General features: G+C 35.1%; 1 protein-coding gene across 5 annotated transcripts in view; it reads right to left on the minus strand.

The window, feature by feature from the left end:
• JMJD1C (jumonji domain containing 1C) overlaps positions 1–26,229 on the minus strand; it is a 322,913-nt gene that overhangs the window by 42,808 nt on the left and 253,876 nt on the right. For 3 of the 5 annotated variants that reach the window (XM_038534062.1, XM_038534058.1, XM_038534061.1), the window contains 5 exons: positions 7,984–8,089; positions 5,588–5,712; positions 4,436–4,579; positions 4,150–4,342; positions 2,358–4,042 (listed from right to left, as the gene is read on the minus strand). In XM_038534062.1, coding sequence (XP_038389990.1) covers positions 2,358–4,042; positions 4,150–4,342; positions 4,436–4,579; positions 5,588–5,712; positions 7,984–7,990 — 2,154 coding nt within the window. In that variant the 5' untranslated portion in view covers positions 7,991–8,089. Of the gene's footprint in view, positions 1–2,357; positions 4,043–4,149; positions 4,343–4,431; positions 4,580–5,587; positions 5,713–7,983; positions 8,090–26,229 lie in introns of those variants that run through there. The other 2 variants (XM_038534059.1, XM_038534063.1) reach the window with 2 other exon arrangements.

The following is a 26,229-nucleotide window of genomic DNA, read 5'->3' on the forward strand; positions in this document are numbered from 1 at the left end:
TACATAATGTATACATTCCAGTAAGATTCCAACTACAAGTTCAATAGCACCATCAAGAATGGAAATAGGAAGCTTATGGATCAGACCAATGCAAGCACAATTCTTCTAGAATTGAAATCCTGCCAGGATCAACTGTGGGGATGCTGGCACAGATTAAATTATGGAGTTTACTGGTGACTGCATTAAGGAAGGCCAAAGCTCATATAGAAAGAAGTGGAGCCCAAAAGAATTATTTTATTATGGGATTAAACCATACAAATTATCACTCAAAACTGTTAGCACTCTATATTGCACCACTAACCACTTGATGCCCTTTACCACTACTAAGGTTAACAATCACAACTTGGGAATCAAGGAAGGACTCACGACCATAATCTATGTCATCACGGCTACTGAGAATATAACAATTCCTTGGACAAACTTGGCATGAGGAACACCACCCTTGCATATATTACCAAGGCTCTGTGTGAGCAGGATTATCAAGGATAATCCTGATATCAGGGATAATTACCTTCCAAATCATCACTCCCAACATATTTACTGTAGATCTTGCCCAAATGTGAAAGAGGTAAAAAATTCACAAGTTCACTGCAGCAGTATCCATAATAGTCAAGGGGTGGAAGTAAGTCAAAGTCCACTGACAAATGTATAAAGAAAATATGGTACATGCACATAATGAACTTTATACAGTAGAATATTATAAAGGAAATCATGTTACATGCCATAACATGAACATTAAAGATATTATGATATATGAAAGAAACCATACGAGGACAAATATTGTATGAATATCTATTCATATAATGAATATTCAAATAAATTATCTATAGCAGTGAGAATTACAGAAACAAAGTAGAGACGTGTTTGGCCAAGGAATAGTGGAAAGAGGGAAGGGAATTAGTGTTTAATGGATATAAAGTTTCAGTTTTGCAAGATGAAAATGTTCTAGAGAAAAAAAAAAAAAAGAAAATGTTCTAGAGATCTGCTGTACAACAATATAAACATACCTAACACTACTCAACTGGATACTTAAAAATAATTAGTATGATACATTTAATGTTTTACCACAATAAAAATAAACAGGGGGTGCCTGGGTGGCTTAGTCGGATGTGTCTGCCTTCTGCTCAGGTCATGATCCCAGGATTCCGGGATCAAGCCACACATTGGGCTCAGTGTGGAGTCTGCTTCTCCCTTTCCCTCTGCCCCTTCCCCCCGTTTGTACTCTCTCAAATAAATAAAACCTAAACCAACCAACCAACCATGTTTAAAACGAGTCTGTGGGATACTTGAAGAGCAACCTGGGCTGCAGCAATGACGAAGTTGTGTCCTAGATTTTAAGAGAGCCATTCTCACTATTTTTGATACTGGGGATGGTAATGGCCTCAACAATCATTTCTTTCTTTTTATGATTTTATTTGAGAGAGTATGAGGGGGGCAGAGGGCGTGGTACGGGAGCAGACTCCTTGCTGAGCAGGGAGCTCAATGCCAGGCTCAGTCCCAGGATGCTGAGATTATGACCCAAGCTGAAGGCAGAAGCTTAACTGACTGAGTCACCCATGCAATTCTCAACAATCATTTCTTAGTATGAAAATATATTTGGCTAGAGAAATCACATTAGCTCATAAAGGAATAAGAGCTCTCTATACCACCACCTTCACCAATATTCCTCACATTTGATGTTGGCAGGATCTCAGCCCCAACTTTACTTCTCAAATACCAAAAGTCTCCAACCTAGACACCATTATGAGAACAAGAGCATCAGAGAATTATAGCTTGTAACATACCATCAATATATCTAACTGGGAAATATAACAGTTTGTCTTAAAAAATAATTTTATGATGGGGCCCTGGGTGGCTCAGGTCGTGATCTCAGGATTTTGAGATTAAGCCCCCCACTGGGCTCCACATTGGGCATGGAGCCTGCTTAAGATTCTCTCTCTCCCTTTCCCTACCCTCTTTAAAAAAAATAATAAGATGATGATATATACCAAAAGCCTTACAATTTTATATAAATTTGAATCAACAAATTTTACTTCTAGGAATTTAGCTGGTCAAAAATAATTCTAGATATGATTCACAATTAGTTACGAAGACCTTCGTTCTTCACAACAGGTACGTCAGAAAATTGGCTTTTTAAAATAATTTAGCTTTTCTGAGATGTCAGCTTCCATGTTTCCAAAGTTACTAAGTATCGAAAGTTTCATCATAATTGGAAAAATGTTTGTAAAGTTCTAACATATTTTACCGTAATAAAATGTGATTAATGTTGATTAATAAGTATATACTGATATGTGGCAAACCACAGTATAACTTACCCTCCTTTTTTTTTTTTTTTTTTTTTTTTTTTTTTAACTTACCCTCCTTAATGAAGATTCAGCATTAACTGCATTTTCTGGGTGAACCCACTTTGAGGAAGGTAGACCAAGTCCTGAGTATGCATGTGTTCCATTTGGATATTGCCAAATAATTGGATAAAGTCCAAGCTGATTATATGAAGCAGAAGGATGGGCTTGTCCAAGAAGATGAGGTGACTGGTGCTGTAACAACTGTTGCTGTTGCTGGTGTGCTAATGCTAAGTGGCTCAAGCTGCTGGCATGAGCAGTCTCTAGTCGTGGGTGGCCACCAAGTAGGGAGGCAGTAGGCACTCCAGGTAACACGGCAGGAAGTAAATGGGGGTGATGAACAGAATGGTGTGGACCACTAGTAAGAGGGTGTGTGTTAATGGTAGGTAATGGAGTTTGACTGGATGATCCGGCAAGTAAGTGGGGTGCAGGAGTTAAGGCAGGGTGATGGGTACCTGGATTTAAACAGGTTCTATGGGATGAAGAATGAAGAGGAAAGGGATGCTGGTTTAAGAAAGGTGAAATGTGGTTAGCTCCTGTTTCTGACCCAACAAGTGCAGGATCTCTGTAAACTGTGAAATGCTCATTTTTATCAATGATAAGCGGGCTCTTTGTAGCTTCCAATGTATTGCCTCGAGTAGGAACTGAATGAAAGCTGCATCTTGATAACTCATGTTCTATCTTATTTGCTAGTCTTCTTTCACCAGTGGCTTGGCTATTCACATAAGTGGCCTTAGACTTTACAGAATCAGGAGAATGGGTAACTTTGGGTTTAATAACTTCAGGTGAGGGATTCGATTTTGTCTTGTGAGCATCTACTGAAGTATTAAGTTTAGATTTTATGGTCTCTGGGGGTGGGCTTCGCTTATGTAGCTTATCTTCCGTGATAGAAACTGCACTTAGAGAAGACATGTAAGAGACATACTGATTTTTCTCTTTTTCCATAGTCAGGTGATCATTTCCTGAGGAAGTACTTCTAACATTTGATTGGGTTAAATCTACTTTAACTACATCACTGACCCAGCTCTGATCAGAATCTTGCTTTGCTGTTTCTAAGTATTTTGCATTTGCAATAGAATGTTTTGAATCACTAATATTAGGATCCATTTTCTGAAGTGTCTGAAGGCCAAAGGTACTTGAGTTTTCCTGAGCCACCTTTTCTGAATTAGTGTCATTTGTAATATCAATAACACATTTTGGTGTGGGTGGTCTAGATACAAACTTCTCCTTTGGTAGTAATTCCACTGTGTGTGTTTTTTCGGTATTGCATTCCTGAAGAAGTAAATCATTAGGATTATGATCAGAAAGTGTGGCCTGCTCTGATGAATGAATAATCATTTTTTCTTGAAGCTGAGAGTCAACAGACTTCTGTTTCTCTGCTTCTTCACGTTTTTTATCTTCCTGTACTTGATCCCAGGGAGGCTGGCTATCTATTATTAGTGTCTCTTCTACCTTCTCATTATTCTGGGATTTTCCTTCTTCTCCATTTATCTTTGAAGTGTTTTTATTTTTCAACTCATTCTCTGGCTTCGGCTCTGAGGAATTATTTATCATCCTTTTATTTGAATTTTCTGAGTCACTGCTCTCAGAAAAGTCTGAAACATTGTCGGTTCGTAGTCTTTTCATATGTAGTTTCTTTTCATCCTCCTCAGGTTTCCTTCTTTTATTCATCAACTGTTTGTTTTTCCCTTTAGGGTTTTCTATAAGATTTAAAAAGAGAAAGTTTTATTTTTCATTAATTAAAATATTAAATATATCTTAAATGTATTTTTATTTGTTCTCATTTCCATAAAAAAATGAGTACTACCTCCTCGTGCTATATAATCATACTTTTCCTCCTTCATCTTCTCTTCATCTGGTATACTGCTATCTGAGCCCTTCCTCTTACTTGGACGAGTATTTCTTTGTTGCTGTTGCTGGTGTGTATTCTGTTTTGGTAGAGCAGCTTGGGAGTTCATTGCTGGTCTGGGACTATTTGCTTGGGCACGTGTATAATGACTCTAAAAATAATTTAACAATGATTATTATTAACTGATCCTAAGTAACCTAAGAAAAAATATTTTATAATAATACATCACTAACAACATACATACGTGAACTGTGTTGCTATTTTGACTGGCACGAGACCTTCGCCGTGATGTAATGCCAATATTTTCACCTTTTAACAAAGAGTGAACAACATCATCTAGAAAGGTCATTTGAACCATAGAAGGATCGACATTCTGTGGTTCTAGTACCTAATCCATGACACAAAACAAGAATAAAAATTAAACCCAATCAGCTAGTCGGTGTAACATTAGGTATAAAAGCAAGTTTAAGAATTAATTGGGAGCATAATACTAAGTCATAAAATGTATTTTAAAAATTAAGAAGTAATTTCCAAAAGAAAAAAAAAACCCAGCTATAAAATAAAGCTAAGAAAATACACTTTAAGAAGAAAATGACAAAAAGTGTAAATGAATACAAACAATAGTAATTTGAAAAAGGTTAAAGAAGCAACTATTTCAAAAACCAATGGCAATTCTAAGTTTCACTGAGAAGTGAAAGTTTCTCACCATTTTAGGAAAAAAATTAAATGTGACCAAACAATATAATTTAGCATTTTAGCTAAAAATTTAACCAAAGCATATGAATCATTTCTAAAGGGGCACTCAGACACCCTCCACAATCCACTTAATTTGGAAGACGTAAAATTTATTTTTTTGGGGGGGGTGTGTGTGTCAATAAAACACAGCTTTGAAAGATTTAAAATCAAGACTTTCAGACTGTTCTTTAAAACTTCTTATGAAATTTGAATCCTTAATATTCACCATAAAACTTAAGGGAGCATACCATTAATGAAATTTGTTTTGACAAAACCTACAGTGGTGTGCATTAGTTTTCATTAGTGAAAAACAATCATTTGGGAAATATATTTATCACCAGAGACAGAAAAAGATTTTAAGAAAGAATTTTAGCTGACCTAAGAATAAAAAAAAAAATTAATCAATTAAAAGAGTTTGATGCTTCTATTTCAGTGACTTATTTAATCATTGTTGAAATAAATTTGTTATCATTAATCTCCCTGTGACCTAAAGTGACCTCTAATAAATATCAGACACATTTAAACTTATTAGGAGTATTACAACTATAAAAAAACCTAAAGATGAAAATTATTTAGTATCAAACTGTTGAACCATTTTTTGGAAGGCATGGAATATTGGCATTATAAATTTCTCTTCAAAAATATTAGTTGTACTATTTACCTGATCATTCATAACGATCATGGTGCGAGTGAAGAGATCATGATGAGTAATTATGCCAGTAAACCACTGGGTGGCAGAGTCTTGTCTATATACTCTCACTCTGTATCCATTTAAGGAATAAGGACCTTAAAAAAACACACACATACATACACACAAGAAATAGGGGTATCTTAAATGGAGACATTTCACTGAAGAACTACCTTTCAGGAGAAACAGGAGCTTTGTGATGAGTAATATCTTATTCAAGTATCAGTTTTCAAAAAAAATTTATTAGAAATTGTATACCTTAGAGCCAGATCACTGTGAATTTATCGTTGAACACACTCTACTACACATATATTTCCTAATTCAATGGAAATAAAGTACTTTAAGTCAGAAAGAAGGTTTCTGGGATCATGAGTTATAAGAGGACAGAACAAAGTGTAAAGTTAGAGTGGTCTACAAAGTCACAAGGTTGTATAAAGCTACTGAATAGGGTTTGGGGTACATAAAGGAATACACTTGGCTGAAACGGAAAGGTAAAATTTGGAACCCAATATCTGAGTTTTCTAAGTTGCCAAAACACTTCCATGTGACAACTATAAATTTTAATCTTCTGTGACAGCTAGAAAAAGCTGCCAAAGCTAGTGTGTATTTAATCTTCTTCAATTCAGTATTATTTTCCCTTTTATAAAAATTAAAGTGAGGTTGTTAGGTTAAATAAAATCTTAAGTGAAAGAGCTAGGAATGAATTTACTTTTCTGAATCCTAGGTTGATGCTTTATTTGACAGTTTATAAGTTTATAAGCCATTTAACATACAATTAATAGCTGATATTTGCCAATTAAAAAAAAAAACTGCCAGTATCAGCCTAAAAGTCAATTAACAAATGTATAGAAAATATTCCATTTGACCTATAAGTTAAATATATTCAGAGCCATTATAATCAATTATATAAACTCTAGTCTTTTCTAACTATAAAGAATGAGACTCTAAGAATGTAATACAGTAAAAGCTTATAGAACAACTCCAAACATGACCAATTTTCAATTTCCACTAGCACAATTTTCAATTCCTAACTGCCTTATTCCTATCACAAAACACAGTTTGGAGTCAGCCTTACAAAATAATTCAGCTTAGGATGGACAGGGACTATATACTACCTCAATTTTTCACCTCTAAGAATATGATAAGGAAACAAAAGTTGCTAAAGAATATACTAGCCTGGTATCTTCAATAATTGCAAGGAAAGGAGAAAAAAAGATACAGGGCATATCAACCAATTAAATTGTGGACTTTTTTTGGTTCCTCTGATTTAAAATTCATAAATGAATAATAATAAAGATCAGTCAATCCTGTTAAAAATCATTCAAGGCATTAATAAAACAAATGGAAATTTGAACATGATTATCCAGTATTTAATATTAAAGGACTATTAATTTTAGGGGAATAAGGGTATGTTGGCTTTATTTAAAAACAGAATTTGGCGATGTCTGAAATTTGATAGAAATAAACAGCAGTGTGGTTGGGGCAAACCATTTTTGGGGCTAAAAGGCAGATGGAAGTTCACGGAAATATTCTATTTCTGTGTATTTTTCATATTCTCTGTATTAAATTTTAAAGAATACTTAGCCTAAGAATTTAGTAAGTCGATGATCTGCTGCTATAAATACCTATAACAAAGCAGAAGAGCCACACCTTAGAAATTATCTCTATTAATGCTGAAATTAAATGACATGGAAGTTGAGGGTTGAGATGAACATGGGTACTTAACAACAAAATTCCTTTTTAAAAACATTCAACAAAATATCAATACTTCACATCATACTGTCCCAGTTTCAATTCAATTTCAGAAAAAGCTTAAAATATATGATTCTACTGATAGAAAAAGAAATCACTAAGAATTATATAAAACCTCATTGGTCTGAAAGTCACACATTATAGACAAATTTAGAGCTTACTAAAAAAAGGAAACAAAACTAAAACTAGTATTATGGTCATTGCTGAGAAGGGTGAGCTGAAATAGGACACTTTTATCAGATACGAACAGCATTCTTCAAAGGAAATCAATTGTGGCTTTGGGCAATCCTCTACTGCAAACAATACTTCCTTCTCCAGGAAGGACACACCTAATTGTATTCTGTAATATGGAGATTTTCCTATCAACAAAACACCTGTGTGGTTATAATTTCATGTCAGTTATTTAGCTCAAATTAGTTAATAAATTGGTGAAGTTATCAACTTTCTACTGAAATTGTGATTTTGCTATTCTTTTCCCTGGATCGGATATAACTCAAAATATTAAACTGAGTTTTTTATAAACACTGCACATAATTGAACCAAAACCAAACATGAAAAACTGCCCAGTTCCAAAAAAAAAAAAAAACCTTAATGCATAATAACTTCAAAATAGTTACCTTGCATAAAAATCTCCTGAACCTTTTGTTCCTTTACCCAGACTTTCACTTCTTCCTGAAGTTGCGGGTTGTCCCTGAGAACTGGGTTTAGGCTGTCTATGTCGTCCTAGAATTACAGATTAAAACAAAAGTCCATGTTATGCTGTCCTAACATTAATGTTACAAACTCTCCCTCCTATATTTTCTAAGGATTGAAGAAAATTCCTTCATCTAAATGTATGCAAAAACACAAATTCGTAAGTTATAGTTCATTAGCAATTACATATTAACAGAGCATAAGAATTAACCCATGGTAAGATTTGATCCTTGACAACGATGTCCTAAAGACAAAATGTGAAATTTACTAATGTGTTTTTTCTAACTTTAAGTGTGGCCTTAGATAAAGATATTTTTAAGGGTTTCATGATAAGAAGCAATATACAAACCAAATAGCATCAGGTCATCTAAGGTTGGTAGCAAAAGAATCAAGCTGAGTATTTTAGTGACAATGCATATACACATGGATGAATTACCCTCTCTTCCCATAATGCTTAAAATGTTCGAGTTTTAAACTACACAAGTCATTATCCACTATCTTGATTTAAATGTCAGTGAATTCAGTTCTACTCAAACTCATCTAACCAGTAACTTCACTGCTAAAATTTTTATTTTTTCAAGCCAGTGTCAAAGCATCCAGGCAATTAAAATTACATTATTGATGGTATTATCCTCATAACAGGGTGGATCTAGACACAGAAACAACCGGTTCTCTCTCCTTGGAGATGTGAATCACACAGTCACATGGTTTCCCACAATCTGTTGGTCCCCCGCTGGACTCTTTGACATTCTGTTCTCTCTCTCTCAAAGCACCTCTGCTGCTCCTGCATTTGAGATCAGCGGCAGGAGCCCTAGAGTAGAGCTGGGAAGAACAACAAAGCAGCACTGTCAATTGGCGGCCCTTATAAAAGTGGACTGGCAGATCATGGAAACCAGTGAACAGAAGGGAGCTAAGTAAAGGGAATTCTATCTGGTGAGTAAAAATAATGTGGCAATTTGGAAAAGTCAAAAAAGTGGCTGAAGAGTACAAAGAAGGACCTCTAATGATGTAAGTCATACTTCACTCTTCTACTCTAAAGTTTACCTAAATTAAGCTTTTTCTTCTTACCTCACTACTACTTTACAGGACCATTATGTATTTTGCAATAACAGTGTGGTAAAGACTCCGATACTTCATTTATGCCTAGTGAACACCAAGAGGAATAAAGGACTTCAAAGTTATCAATTATATTCCTTGGAAAATATAAAGAAATGCTATGTTACAGAAGGAAATACTTAGAGTGGAAAGTATCACACAAAAAGTAGGTAAAATCTGTTATTTGGGGGAAAAATGTGTATGACATTCTTTTTCGTAAAGAAACTTTCTAGAATCCCTTTCTCCACACCCCTTTAATAATGAATGCACTGCACACTTCGTTAACCTCTTCATCTTAGGAACAGAAAATACAATGGAAAGTTTAGACTATAAGCCTCTTGATGCACACCAGGTAACAGTCTAGTCTATGAGATGAAACACAGGAAAACATTCTATTTCCCAAGGAAAACCATTACCATTTTCAGACAACTCTGAAAGCTATCAAATTCTTTTAAAATCTCTTACTTTACCTTCCACACACAGATCCAAGTTCAACTCCTTGAAGTCAAGCAAACACAAGTCTAATCAGGCTCCTACCCTACAGTCCTTCAAACATTTACATTCTGGTTTTGTTTCTGTAGTTGTTTTGTTTCTTCTCTAGGCCAAAACCCCACTTTTATCACAACCACTCTTCTCCTATTCTAGACATTTAAGTAGCAAAAAGATGGGCATTTGTCTAGAAAACCACACAATCATGTGGGCGTCAGTGGTGACTTATACCAAGTTTGTATTTCTCCCAAGCTTTTATACTTTGAGGTGGAAGGGTTTAATTGCTATTAAAGCAGCACTGATAATACTTTGTAGACAGGTACAGGTATGCTCTATAAAACTAGTTTCCTGTATTAAATTTTACAGTTAAAAACTATTAGGGGTGCCTGGCTGCTCAGTTGGTAGAACAAGTGATGCTTGATCTTGGGGTGAGAAGTCCAGCCCCACATTGAGCATAGAGTTTACCTACAAAAAAACAAAAACAAAACCCCTATTGGAATAAAAAACTGTTCAATATTTATATTTATGTAGAAAGTTAAGATATAACTTATCTATGGGCTATATTTCCAAGATCATTAAACATATACTTCCTCAACAATGACCCATTAATTTTTCTTTTTTAAGATTTTTATTTTTAAGCAATCCCTACACCCAACATGGGCCTTGAACTCAACAACCCGGAGATTAAGAGTCACAGGCTCCTCAGAATGAGCCATCCAGGGGCCCGAACCCATTCATTTTCTACTGAGAGAAGCATACCATTAAAAATTGATAAATTCAGTGGCTCTGCTGGTTAGGCATCTGTCTTCAGCTGAAGTCGCAATCCCAGGGTCCTGGGATGAGCCATCAGCTGAGCTCCCTGCTCAGTGTGGAATGGGCTCCTCCCTTTCTCTCTGCCCCTCTCCACTACTCCTTCTCTGTCTCTAGCTCAAATAAATAAGATCTTAAAAAAAAAAAAAAAAAGAAAACTGATTTGAACCTAGTTACTGAAAGGACCTTATAGAAGTTCAAATTTCTACATATCAATTTCCTCATCTATAAAGCAGTTACTAATATCTGACTCTTTTCATCTTAATGAATACATTTTCATAGTGAGACTTTTAAAAAATAACTGAAACTAGTTTTCTTAAGACATCCAATTCTGAATTATCCATGGTATTGGATGACATATATTACTAAATCAATTAAAACTCAAGAAAATTATCCCAACAAACTGTCTGGTTATGATAGTCATGTTGCTAAAGAACTTTGCTCTGTAAGTTATATGTTATTTCTTTTTTAGAAAAAAAATTATTTCAGAGAGAGCATGTGAGAAAATATGGAAGAGGGACCTAGGAAGATGGAGAGAGAGAAAATCTCAAGCAGGCTCCATGCTAAGTGGGATCCACAACCTTGAAATTGTGGACACCCAGGTGTTCCTGTAGGTGTATTTCTGGTAGTCATCATTCCCCATTTTAAAGGATTAAGTAATCAAATCTTCTAAGAATTGCTACAAGGTGGGACGCCTGGGTGGCTCAGCGATTGAGCGTCTGCCTTCAGCTCAGGGCGTGATCCCGCGGTTCCAGGACAAGTGCCGCATCGGGCTCCCTATATGGAGCCTGCTTCTCCCTCTGCCTGGGTCTCTGACTCTTTCTGTCTCTCATGAATAAAAAAAAAAAAAAAAAAAAAAAAAATTTGCTACAAGGTAGCCAAATAAGGTGAGGTTTTTTTGTTTTCTATTTATTGAACAATTTTGTGAACGTGCTAAAACTCAGATACAAGGCTACAAGGCAAACTCACAGAGGAGCGAAACTAAGGATCTGTAATTAATACAGATTATTAATATGAATATTCACTATCTTTCAGACTATGATTAACTTCAGTTGTGCTTTGAGTCAGATTTTTAAAAAATCAACTACACAGTAATTTTTCAATAATTAAGTTACCTATACACATAATTTTTATATGAAGTGAAATAATATGTATTTCTTCAATTTCCCCAAAACAAATCACCCAGACAGTGAAGCAACAGCACCCTCTGTGAATCTCTTCTCCTTCATAAATTCTATGCTATGTATTATTCTGTGAATTGTAACTTCCAGCAAATGACTAATGGGAAAAAAATCAGGTAAGCAAGATTTGCTTTACTAGAAGCTTATGTAGAAAGCACAGAAAAGCTCTAAATAATTAAGTGAAGTTTTGGACTACCTTTATTGTTCACTTGTGTGCTGTTTCTCCTTTTACAAAGATAGAAGTTAACTCTAACTGAACACTAGTGGGGCACCTTAATGTACATAAGAACAGCTAACATGATTGCTCATGTTTATTATGGCAGATACCGTGGTAGATGCTTTCTGTACAAGACAATTTTTGTAACACTTTTCTAATGCCTAAATTATTATGCCCTTTTTACATGTTATACCCAGGGAGGTGCATGGCTATATCATTAGGATGTAGATAGAGAGACCTTAGCATTTGAACCTAGTTCTATAACTCTGAGAGCTCAGGCTCCTTTCTCATTCTCCTCTGAAGTAGTTACAATGAAAAGGAATGACCTTTTTTAAAAAAGATTTTATTTATTTATTCATAAGAGACACAGAGAGAGAGGTAGAGACACAGGCAGAGGGAGAAGCAGGCTCCATGCAGAGAGCCCGATGTGGGACACGAGTTCCCTGTGGCCCTGGATCATACCATACCCTGAGAGCCAAAGGCAGGCGCTCAACCAGGTATCCCAAAAAGGAATGAATTAGATTGTTTACTATAACTGCTTTTCAAAATTTGACACATTTCTTCAAATTATATGTAAGAAGTAAAAGGCAGCAAAAGTAAAAAAAACTATCTTATGAAGTCAGAATGGGTCAAAAGTGAAGAACCGAACGTCAGGTCGAAGTTATATTGCTGTAACCCCTCACATTAGTTATGTAAAATTCCATATATAGCAACCATCTAACACTTATTTAAGAGGGGAAATTTAGGATAAACTCATGCAATCTTATAATCAGACAGCATCAAAGAGAATACAATCTCTTTTGCAATATGACTTCGTCATGACCTACAAATTCTCAATTGCTTATTTCTAGGTAAACACTGCCCTAAACCACTATTTGAGAGAATAAAGTTTTTTTTTCATATGTAGAAAGAATATGAATCTTTTTTTAAAAAAAGCATTTCTCAAAATATGAAAGTCAAAATCAGGTTAGAATCTGTATTCTGACAGTAAGACTATTGTACTAACCTTATTTTTTAAGCGATTCTCTACTTCATTCCAGTTCAAAAGAAAAAAATAACAATCACATTAGTATAAAAAATAAGATTACAGCATGAAGATATTCAGATATCCCTGACTAGGTTTAATGAGAGGAATATTATGACTGTTCATAATATACGTAACAAATTTTCTAAGATAATAAGGGAACTCTGTCTTACCATGACAAAGTGCTTCATACTGGTTCAACAAATATTTTCTTTATGTCACATATATTCTGTATATAACTACTGACAGAATAGCTGACAGTAGCCTGAATTAGAGAATAATATACCAGCTGTTAGGTTTCTAGATAGATGACTGAACTGACTGGCTTAGTAACTCTCAGAGATTTGCTCTGAAGTCCTACCTGATGTCTAGGATAGCACTTTCATTTTAGAATGCAAGAAGTATGACAAGACCAAGTTTCTCTCCTTTTGGACAATTTCTTTTTTTTTTTTAAGATTTATTTATTTATTTATGATAGAGAGAGAGAGGCAGAGACACAGGCGGAGGGAGAAGCAGGCTCAATACAGGGAGTCCGACGCGGGACTCGATCCGGGACTCCAGGATCGCACCCTGGGCCAAAGGAAGGGGCCAAACCACTGAGCCACCCAGGGATCCCTGTTTTGGACAATTTCTAATACACAATGACCTAATACATGCTTTTAATCGAATACTGATAATATGTAGCTAAGGAATGATTTTTCTCCCTGCAATAAAATCCTTGACCTTTGTGGTGACCTCTTAAATCTCATCACATTACATAAATTTCTCCATTAAAAAAAAAATCACATTTGACTGCATTTTATTAAGAGTATATAAAGTAACTACTTGTATCTTGAATGTCAGGTTAGGTAATTAAACATGCATTGCCACGCCATTTTCCCACAGTTATAATTTAAATTCATGCTTCAGCAAAACTATAAATGATTGCTTGTCCTTAGATCCCTGGGGTTGCTAGCCAACAGTTAAAAACATGAATGTTAAGTCCATGTAGGTCAAGAGTGATACCCACTGCTATCATAGCAATTCTTGTATAACTTACAGAAGAATCCACTTTGTTAGAAAGGATTTACTGGAACAAGAAACCTACTTAGTCTGAGACCACTACAAAGATCTTCAAAAAGCAGATGTCTAAACCATCTGCAGTTTAATTAAATCTACCAATGAGAGCTTCCATGTCTTTTAATGATTTAAACGAAGGGTTAAGAAAAAAGTTTGCCAACTTTTCTTACAAAGGGCCAAAGAATAAATAAGTCAGGCTTTGAGGGTCATACTAACTGCTACAGCAAGTACTCAACTCTGCTATTGTAGTACTACAAGCTGAACAATACCATAAACAATACATAAATGAAATAGCATGGCTGTGTTCTAATAATTTATTTTCATTCTATGAAATTGAATTTCACAGGATGTTCAGGTGTCATGACATATTATTCTTCTTGTGACTTTTTCTTTTTAAAAATGTAAAAGGCCTAAATGTTTTACCAGAATCTGGGGGAAAAAAAAAAAAAAAGGCCTTACAGAAACAGGAGGCAGGATGGATTTGGCCCATGATGGTAGTCTGCCTACCCACGATTTAAAATAAGAACGGATAAATTACTGATACAAAGCAAGATTAGAAACTTTCAGTAGAGGCAATTTGATGGCAAATTGCAAATCTATTTCCATAAATTGCTGCATTTTATACACACACACACACACACACGTGGCATGTGTATACACACACACACACACACATATATATTCCTATATTCATGAATATAGAAATCTATTCATGAGCAAGGGAAAATAACTCAATGACCAAATCCTTTTCGTTAATAATTAAAGAAAAAAAATACTGAGACAAATCATTTTTTAAGACTTTCACAAATAAACGAGTTTCCCTGGATATATTCCTCTACCATATTAGGCCTTCCAAATATAATAATGTATCTGGTTTTGGAGGAGAAAAATCACTCACTTTGAAAGATAAGATTTATTCTCTTAGGTGAATGAGAATTATACTTATCGAATACAAAGATTGGTACCATCCACATCTGTGAACTTTGTCGGAGGGTAAAAATAGGTACACGCATTGAAAAATGATAATTTTCCTAAAGATAGTGTTCTAATATTAATGCTATGCTTCTAAGATCTCATATCGGATTTATTAAGAACACCAGAGATTAATTTTTAAACTTCTCTACATATATAATGTTAAGATATACCTATTTAAAAACTATTTAAAAACTATTTAAAAACTTTACTAATCAAAATCAATACATAATTAAGTCTTGGGTGTTACATGTTTTTATAATTCTTGGTTGATTCTGGTTAACTCAGAAGCCTTGAATTCAGACTACAATTTACACCCCCCCCTCAAAAAAAAAAACCCCAAAAATATAGGGATGCCTGGGTGGCTCAGCAGTTGAGTGCTGGCCTTCCGCTTAGGGTGTGATCCTGGGGGATCGAGTCTCGCATCAGGCTCCGTGCATGGAACCTGCTTCTCTCTCTCCCTATGTCTCTGCCTCTCTCTCTCTCATGAATAAATAAATAAAATCTTTTAAATAAACAACAACAAAAAAGAATTTCTCTTTCAAAAACATAAAGATTCAAATGGCAGAAGAGAAAATGGGCTAACGTTTTCTATTATCCATACAATTCTTTCCTCATTCACATAATCAAGGAAATAATGTGATACACACTCATTCTGGCTAAATTATTTAAGTGTGAAACTATGTGGGAAAAAATTTAATTTCTATTAACTTCTTAAGACTATTAATCAGCAAATAGTTCTGGAAATAGGACTGATGTTCAGAAAGTTTAAATGACGTTCAGATGTAGTTTTTATTGGCTAAAAAATGATTCTGTTGTATAAGGGAAAACATTTTAATATTTTATAGTTTTTAAATGTATATTTTTAAGCAATATTCTCACATTAGTTTTATTTTTATTTAGAAACAAAAATTTTAAAAGTGATAAATGGTCTTTAACTCACATTGATTCAAACAAGCCAATTTCAGTCAACAGCTTAACGAAAATTAGAACTATTTTGGCGCATTATGTTTTTTCTCTAAAAGTAACTTTTCTATAACTATTTTTATCAGACATTTTGGCCTAAAGGTAACCGATAATTTGAAGTCACTTAAGGCAATACCCAGCAGGTCAATGGGCGAATTATTTTAATTTTGTCTATGCATAAAATGAAAACACCACCATAGCTTTCTCCCACATTTTTTGTTTTCAGTTCCATCATTTTCACAGCATCATCACTTAATCATAAGAACTTAACAAAATAACAAATTATCTAATATCCAAAAGGTTCTATAAATTCTATAGGATCCTGAAGCCAAATGTCTTGTCCTTTCTATAAAATAAGAAATGTAAACACAACTGAAACTTGAGTTATATTCACAATGGTAGTTCACAGGTTTATAAGTATATGAGATATGCATTTTAAAAATCTCTAGTTAGAAGTTAAGATGGAAAAATGAATGTTTTCTTCATGAGAAGGTAATTTAATTCTGTATGGGGGAGATTATGATTATTTTTTAAAAGATTTTACTTTTTAAATTTATTTATCCATGAGACACACACAGAAAGAGGCGGAGACACAGGTGGAGGGAGAAGCAGGCTCCATGCAGGGAGCCTTATGCGGAACTCGATCCCGGACCCCAGGATCACAACCTGAGCCAAAGGCAGACGCTCGACCACTGAGCTGCCCAGGCATGCCTGTATGGGGAGATTAATCTCATTTATATGGTCTCCTAAGGAACACAGATACTGCAAACAACAAAACAAAAACAGGGGAGGGGAGAACCCAGATAGGGATGGAGATTCTCTCTCTCACACACACACACACATTATATGAAAATAGATGGTTCTATCTATCATCTATCTATCTATCTATCTCCATCCCTATATAATAATTCTTTGTTTCTCTATATCCTCCAAAACCTAACTATATGACTCGGAAAAAGAAAACAATTAGGGGGATCCCTGGGTGGCGCAGTGGTCTGGCTCCTGCCTTTGGCCCAGGGCGTGATCCTGGAGACCCGGGATCGAATCCCACATCGGGCTCCCGGTGCATGGAGCCTGCTTCTCCCTCTGCCTATGTCTCTGCCTCTCTCTCTCTCTCTCTCTCTGTGACTATCATAAATAAATAAAAATTAAAAAAAAAAAAAAAAGAAAACAATTAGGGTTTAAAAGAAAAAGATGTTACCACATCTTGCCACATAATTGTCTCTATATACTCTTGGGAGAAATGATCAACAGTTTTCAAATACTTTTACCTGGTATTTTATGTTACATAAAAGTAATGCTATGTTATGTCTAAAACGTTTCTAGGGGATCCCTGGATGGCTTAGTGGTTTGGCGCCTGCCTTTGTCCCAGGGCATGATCCTGGAGACCCGGGATCGAGTTCCGCGTCAGGCTCCCTGCATGGAGCCTGCTTCTCCCTCTGCCTGTGTCTCTGCCTCTCTCTCTCTCTCTGTGTCTCTCATGAATAAATAAAAAATCTTTAAAAAAATAAAAAAAAATAAATAAAATGTTTCTAAAATATAATCGTGAATCAATTCTGGTGACTTGACTCTTTACAACACATTATATGATAAAACCTGAAGTTGATGTGATTATTATTACTAAAATTTTAAGTTTTAGGCAGAATCTTAAATTATTATTTATGAACTACTTGATTCCCTGTTTACAAATACATTAATATTTTTGAGTCAATAGTGTTGGAGACTTTATATAGCACACTAAAAAAAAAAAAATGCTATGCAAGACCTCAACGTACCCTAATCAGAAATAAGCTGGTATATACAATTCACTCAACCTTCATCCTTAATTTGTATTTCTTTTTTTAGAGAACAAAACTGACTTCAATGGAAATTAATCCACATTTCTAAAAAAGCAAGCTTTAGAAGCAATGACCTGTTGCAAATAGCTTGGGTGGCCTTGGGAAATTCTTGCCAAACACAATCAAAGACACTGACTAGTTGTAGAAATCAGTGAGTAAGCCAGAGGTCAGCACTGAATCCAAAAGTGGGGACTATTTTATGGATTACAAGCACATAAAACAAAAAATACTCTTGTTTTCTACTTATGAGCTTATTTTTATACTGTTCCTTCTAAAGTCTTTTTGCCATAGTCTTAACAATCTTGTCAATATATTACAACATACATTAAAATAAATCAGCCTTCTAGAATACCCCCTTTCTGACCTTGTCCTGAGTAAAATAACCTACCAATCTTTTTAAATCATTTTACTTGCATGCCTCATTTTATTTTGCTTCACAGATATTTCTTTTTTTTTAGAAATTGAAGATTTGTGGCAGCTGGGACTCGACTAAGTCTATATTGGTGCCATTTCTCCAAAAGCATTTGTTCATTTCGTGTCTATTACACTTTGGTAATTCTTACATTATTTCTAAGTTTTTCATTATTATTGTATTTGTTATGGTGATCTGTGATCAGTGATCTCTGATATCACTAGTCTGTTTTATGGCACCACGAACCACACACTCCTATATGGTAGCAAATGCAATTGATAAATGTGTATGTTCTGACAGTTCTACCAAAGCAGCCATTCTCAGTCTCATTCCTTCTCCTCTGGCCTCCCGATTTCCTAAAATACAATACTGAAATCATGCCAATTTACCCCTACCATGGCTTCTAAGGCTTCAGGTGAAAAGATGTCAATCATCCCTCACTTTAAAACCAAAGCTAGAAACGATTAAGCTTAGTGAGGAAGGCATGCCAAAAACCAAGACAGGCCAAAAGGTAGGTTTCTTATGCCCAACAGTTAATCAAGTTGTGAATGCAAAGGAAAAGTTCTTGAAGGAAATTAAAAGTGCTACTCCAAAGAACACAGGAATGGTAAGAAAGCAAAATAGATAGCAAAATGGTCTAGATAGAAGATCAAACCAGCCACAGCATTCCCTTAAACCAAAGCCTTATCCAAGGACAGGGTCCTAACTCTCCTCAATTCCATGAAGGCCGAGAGAAAGGTGAGAAAGCTGCAGAAGTAAAATCTGAAGCTAGCAGAGGTTGGTAAATAAGCTTTAAGGGAAAAAGCCATCTCTATAACATAGAACTGCAAGTGAAACAAGTGCTGATATAGAAACTGCAGCAAGTTATCTAGAAGATCTAGCTTAGATAACTAACGAAGGTGGCTACAATAAACAACAGATTTTCAATGTAGGTGAAACTGGCCTTCTACTGGAGACGCCATCTAAGAGCTTTCATAGCTAGAGAGAAGTCAACGCCTGACTTCAAAGGTTCCTAGAACAGACTGCCACTCTTGCTAGAGGCTAATGCAGCTGGTGACTTTAAATTAAAGCCAATGCTCATTTGTCATTCTGAAAATCGTAGGGTCCTTAGAAACTATGCTAAATCTACTGTGCTTATGCTCTATAAATGGAACAAAGCCTAGATGACAGCAGATCTGTTTACAACATGGTTTACTGTTATTTTAAGCCCACTGTTGAAATCTACAGCTCAGAAAAAAAGATTCCTTTCAAAATATTACTGCTCATTGATAATGCACGTGGTTATACAAGAGCTCTGATAGAGATGTACATTAATGTAGTTTTCATGCTTGCTAACACAACGTCTATCCTACAACGCATAGATCAAGGAGTAATTCAACTTTCAAGTCTTATTTAAGAAATATGCATCTTGTACGGCTATAGCTGCCATAGATAGTAATTTCTCTGATGAAGTAAATGGAAAACCTTCTGGAAAGGATTCACCACGTTAGGTGTCATTAAGAATATCTGTAATTTATGACAAGAGGTCAAAATATCAACATCCATAAGAATTTAAAAGAAGTTGACTCTAACCCTTATGGACAACTTTTAGGAGTTCAAGATTTCAGGAGAGGAAGTAACTGCAAGTGTGGTAGAAATATTAAGAGGACTAGAATTAGAAGTGGGGCCTGGAAATGGGACTGAACTGCTGCAATTTTATGATAGAACTTGAAAGGATGAGGAGTTGCTGCTTATGGATGAACAAAGAAAGTGGCTTCTTGAGATGGAATCTACTCCTGGTGAAGATGCTCTGATGAATACTGTTGACAACAAAGGATTTATAATATTACATAAATTCAGTTGATAAAGCAGCATCAGGACTTACTCCAATTGAGAGAATTTACTCCAATTTGGAAAGTTTTACTGTGGGTAAAATGCTATTCAATAGTGTTGCAGCTACAAAGAAATTAGTCATGAAACAGAGTCAATCAATATGGTAAGTCATTGTTGTCTTCTTTTAAGAAATTGCCACAGCCACCAAAAACCTTCAAATACCATTGTGCTCAGTCAGCAGCCACCAAAAAAATTACAACTGGGTGAAAGCTAACATGACAGCTAGCATTTTTTAGCAATAAAGTATTTTTTAATTAAGCTATATGTACACTGGCTTTTTTAAAAGACATAATGCTATTACACACTTAATAGACTACAGTATAGTGTAAACATAACTTTTATATGCACTGGGAAACCACAAAAATCATTTGACTCACTTTATTGCAGTATTTGGTTTATTGCAGTGGTCTGGAACTGAACCAGCAATATCTCCTATGTACGCCTATATTTACCATATATATCTCATGGCTCCTAGTTTCAGAAAAGCAATTTTATCGAGTGAATGTTAAAAAAAAAAAATACAACAACTATATGTGGCCCTCTGAAGGGTAACATAATTTACCATTACCTATAAAATCCTGTTTGTAGACTAATCCCAGAGTTTTAACAGAGAGAAGGGAGGAAGGGGGGAATGGGGGGGTAAAGAATCATCCTCAAAAATCTACCTTGAAGCTTTTTCAACTGTAAGCAACCAGTCATTATAAATCAATCCAAGTATTAGGAATCCCCCCTTGAAACCTCCATTTGGTACTATTTGTCATTACTTACTTCATTATTAACTAAAACGGAAATGGTAAAATTAATTTAAGAGTAGTATATACTGTGAGAAATTACAAAACAGTGAAAAGATTCTAAATTTTTAAAGTTTCAAGGTTTTTAAATTTCATGTATAGTTACAGTTCTTTGTTTCTCTGGTCTTAATGACTTCCCCAATTTTTTTTTTTTTTTAAGATTTTATTTATTTATTCATGAGAGACAGAGAGAGAGAAAGGCAGAGACACAGACAGAGGAGAAGCAGGCTCCATGCAGGGAGCCTGACATGGGACTTGATGGGGACTCCAGGATCACATCCTGGGGCCAAAGGCAGGTGTGAAACTGCTGAGCCACCCAGGGATCCCCAGGACTTCCCAAATTTGTAGCAACTGAAATATGATAATGTGAAGCAACATTCCAATATTATTTTCATTACATATACTTCCATCACTGAATGAATTTTAAAGTTAATTTAAAAAAATATTTCCTCTGTTCAAAAATCTGGCAATTCACAATTCTGAGGAACTCAAATATCACTGTAAATGTCTTTTAAAGTGAGAGAAAGGTTCTAACTACAGTGATCTTTACTTCCACTGAACATTTTAAGTAATTTCTTTCATTAACGAATTTTGACACATTCTGATTTGCAAAACTGACTTTGGCCTGAGGGCTTTCACCAAAAATTATCAATACAAAAGAAAAAACAAAACACAACTCAGAAAAGATTGCCATAGTTTTAGCTTTTTATAGTAGAGTTAACTCCTTATAGTAATAAATGGGTATAGTTTATTTGTATAAACTAAACATACTAAACTGAGCATTATGGTTTATCTTTTTTCTGATTTTTAAATTTTTTTCTTTAGTAAACTCTACACTCAATGTGGAGCTCAAACTCATGATCCCAAGAACAAGAATTGCAGGCTCTACTGACTGCTGAGCATTCCTGTTTTTTCAAACTCTTCACAGCATAATGATAACTTATGTTATTTGTCAAATATATTTCTCTGGGTATAAGACTATAATTACTGACAAAAACATTGCTTATAAGATTAGTATTGATAAAAATAGACTAAATAAAATAGAACCAAGCTTTAGAATTCATGTCTAACCAAAGGACAAATCTCAAATAACAATAAACATGCCAGGGAAACAAAATTCATGAAAATATAAGTATTTTAACATAATTTTCTATCATATTGGTCTGAATTTATATCTGGAATTAAAATATTTCCCCAAAGAAAATCCACTTAGGTAAATGGATAAAGCTTTAAAAATACTGGGGGACCTGGGTGGCTCAACTGACTAGCTGAGCATCTGACTCTCGGTTTCAGCTCAGGTCATGATCTCAGTCACGGTCTTGAGACTGAGTTATGCTTCCAGCTCCACATCAGAGATGAGCTTTAAGATCCTCTTGCTTCCCTTACCCCTCCACCACCTCCAACTCTAAAACATGCAAAAATAGGTTCTAAATAAAATAATTCCCTCGACACATAAAGGCTTGGGCCTAGAAAGACGTGTCAAAAATGGTAGTTATGCCTCAGTGGCAGTTATGACTATTGTTATTTTTTAATAAAAATGTTTATTTATTTATTCATGAGAAACAGAGAGAGAGAGAGGCAGAAACACAGGCAGAGGGAGAAGCAGGCTCCATGCAGGGAGCCGGACGTGGGACTCGATCCCGGGTCTCCAGAATCATGCCCTGGGCTGAAGGCAGCGCTAAACCACTGAGCCACCGGGGCTGCCCGCAGAGTTATGATTAAATACCACCTTCCTTCTTTAATTTTTTTTTTAATAAAGAGCATATGTGAATGAAATTAGAAACTAATTTCAAAGAACAAGGGGATCCCTAGGTGGCTCAGCAGTTTAGCGCCTGCCTTTGGTTCAGGGCGTGATCCTGGAGTCCTGGGAGTTGAGTCCCACATTGGGCTCCCCACATGGAACCTGCTTCTCCCTCTGCCTGTGTCTCTCTGCCTGCCTCTCATGAATAAATGAATAAAATCTTTACCAAAAAAATTACAAGAAAAAAAAAACTTAAGTGTATCTTTTCTGAAAGGTTAACTTTGGACAATTATTTGCTACGTCCCTGATGCTCTTTCATAGTCTTGAAGATGCCCCTATCTTCATATCATCTTGTTTTAAAATTTTGTCTTTTTCTTTGCCTTTACTAAGTATCTTGAGATGCTTCTCATTTATTGTTTTATTTCAATTGCCTAGAATTTATTAACCAGGTAATTGGTAAGTCAATAAAATTTTATTGGCCAAATCAGTTGATTTCGTAAAGGTATCATTTGAAGTATTTTCTTAAAAGGTAAAAATAAAATTTGATAGTTCCAAGCTGGGAAAAATAATTATCATAATTAAATAAACATTCTTTTATATGTAAAAAGTTCTTACACACCATAAGGAGTATGACCCAATTAGATATAAGGGCTAATGACAAAGAAGTATGTCCAAAAAAATATGTGAAACTCTTTCATTATTATTCAGGAATCACAAAATTTAAATGTATTCTAATATTTTGGTCGATCAGATTGTGAAAAGTTAGAAAATTTATGACACCAGGTTGGCAAGACAAATATTAAAAGCATACATAAACACTAGTTATGGGAGAGAAACTTTTCTGAAAGGTAGTTTGACTACATATCCTATTCTGAATCAAGAGGTATTTCTGTAACTTAAATTAGTTTTCAGACTTGGAAAAAATAGGTGAATGATGTTAGTGTAACACAGAAGTAATGTTGGTTCACATGTTAGTATAACACAGAAGTAATGCTGTTTTTTTTTTACGCTAATACGAGTAGTTGAATGCAAAGTACAAAAATAAAGCGGAACACAGTACTAGTCACAATACTCATCCAATTAATTCCACTTTTTGTTAAAAGATTTTATTTATTCATTTATAGAGACACAGAGAGAGAGAGAGAGGCAGAGACACAGGCAGAGGGAGAAGCAGGCCCCACCCACACAGGGAGCCCGGCATGGGACTCGATCCCGGGTCTCTGGGATCACACTCTGGACTGAAGGCGGTGCTAAACCACTGAGCCATCCAGGCTGCCCTAATTCCACTTTCTTCTCTTAGTTTTTAATGTAACCACATGCTGACTTAGACATTCATTATTGATTATACTTGCCCCAATCTTCTTTTGCTTTTGATTCCTTAACTCAGCAATCTCAATTCTTCCCTACGTATTCTTAATATCAACCAACCTTCCCCTTTTTTCTTAAAGCTACAGTACTTTATTAACTAACTTTATTAGAGGATTATTGCTCATATTCATCCTCATTAAAAATTTACTTAAGCTTTAAACAATCTACACCAACACCATTTTCCCCCAAATCTGTTATTTTAGTGTGAGATTTTGTAAAACATGAGGTCATTCATACCTATGCATACATTTCTTAAGTTTTTTTTTTTTTTAAAGATTTTATTGATTCATGAGAGACCCACACAGAGAGAGGCAGAGACACAGGCAGAGGGAGAAGCAGGCCCCATGCAGGGAGTCCGACGTGGGACTCAATCCCGGGACTCCAGGATCCCGACCTGGGCCAAAGGCAGGCACTAAACCGCTGAGCCACCCAGGGATCCCCCTACATTTCAAATATATACTCTTCTAAAAAAATAAATAAATGAATGAATGACAAAATAACACAGGCACAATAAAGAGTCTACATGCTTTAAAACAGAAAATTTTCCAACAGTTACTAAAAATAAAAAACTTTTAAAAACAGCTACTTAAAATTTGTTACTAAAACTAGAGTTAGGGGCAGCCTGGGTGGTTCAGTGGTTTAGCGCAGCCTTCAGGCAAGGGCCTGATCCTGGAGACCCGGAATTGGGTCCCGCGTCGGGCTCCCTGCATGGAGCCTGCTTCTCCCTCTGCCTGTGTCTCTGCCTCTCTCTGTCTCTCTGTGTCTCTCATGAAGAAATGAATGAAAATCTTAAAAAAATAATAAAAAATAAATTTTAAAAAATAAAACTAGAGTTAAAGGCCTACAAAAAGAATGGGGTGTTTAATACAATTCTATTAAGTCACTGATTATACACCAAATATGGTTCAACCGAATGTCTTATAAAAACTATTCATAAAAATAAAAATCTTTAATTCTATATCTTTGATAAATACTAAGTCATAAAATTCAATTTCATGGAGCTAGAGGAAATCCCTCCCCCCCAACTGAGAGGTTGTGGTACAGAAAAACACTTTACAATTATTTGATAGTGAACATTCAGAGGACAAAAACTAACAAGAACACACAAATAAATGACTTTTTTTAAAAAAGGTTAATTTAGAAAGCACACATGTAGGAACGCCTGGGTGGCTCAGTGGTTGGGCAGCTGCCTTTGGCTCAGGTCGTGATGCTGGGATCCAGGATTGGGTCCCACACCCAGGCTCCTGTGAGAAGCCTGCTTCTCCCTCTGCCTATGTCTCTGACTCACTCACTCTTTCTGTGTCTCTCATGAATAAATAAATAAATCTTAAAAAAAAAAAAGCACACATGTAGAATAAATATTTTGTATTCATTATAAAAACTTGATGTGGCATTTCAGATATTGTGCTCAAGAATATCTATTCTATTTTTAAAGTACTGAGCCAACACATCAATTTAAGAAAATCAATATAATGAACACAAAAACCAAACTTTCTCAGTTCCCAAGTATTCATAAAGATTACTTATTTTATGTATATTGGGCCAGCTACCCTTCACTCTTACAAAGCTCATCTCTATATAGTCACTCCTGAAAAAGCAATTTAACTCAGCAATTGGCTTTGCAACTTAATTCAAATTTAACCAAAATGAAGACAGTATGATGATAGTTACATCTGTTACCTCTCAAAACATTACTCAAGCAAAATTTAAAGACTCTGGACTATTGGCATTACCACTCTTCAATCATGCTAGATGAGTAGTATCCTTAGGTACAATGTAACTGTATACGATTTATGGGACAAATCCATTTTCAGCCTTTAAAAAATATCTACCTAAGAGTAAGCATATTTACTTGTTGAGTATAAACAATTAAAACATCTTTTATAATTGAAAGAACAGCTAGAAATGTTCATTGTAACAACTCCTTTTCTCGTTTGACATTCTCTTCATTTTACAGATGAGGAAAAATACTCAAAGATTAGGTTATTTATCCCTAATCACACAGCTGGAAGGCAAATTCAGCAATTTATCTATTATCAAGGCCCCTCTCACTTAACCTAAGTCCAATCTATTCACATGTAGAATCCAAATTTTGAATACTGTCTGCTGGGTTTCCAAAAATTTACTTATTAGTAACATGATCACAAAAAGTGAGAAACCCAATGAATCAAATTATTTTTTAATTTTAAATACAGAAAATTATTTGCTAAATCAAGATCAGTTCACAGGAATATGGTATTCTAAGATTTGGAATGGATATCATAAAGTATGATTTATCAGATATAATTTATTAAATCATCAAAAACATTTTATAATGGGATATACTCTATTAATA

Source organism: Canis lupus, chromosome 4 (genome assembly GCF_011100685.1).
Source record: "Canis lupus familiaris isolate Mischka breed German Shepherd chromosome 4, alternate assembly UU_Cfam_GSD_1.0, whole genome shotgun sequence".
In the NCBI taxonomy this organism is placed as follows: domain Eukaryota; kingdom Metazoa; phylum Chordata; class Mammalia; order Carnivora; family Canidae; genus Canis; species Canis lupus.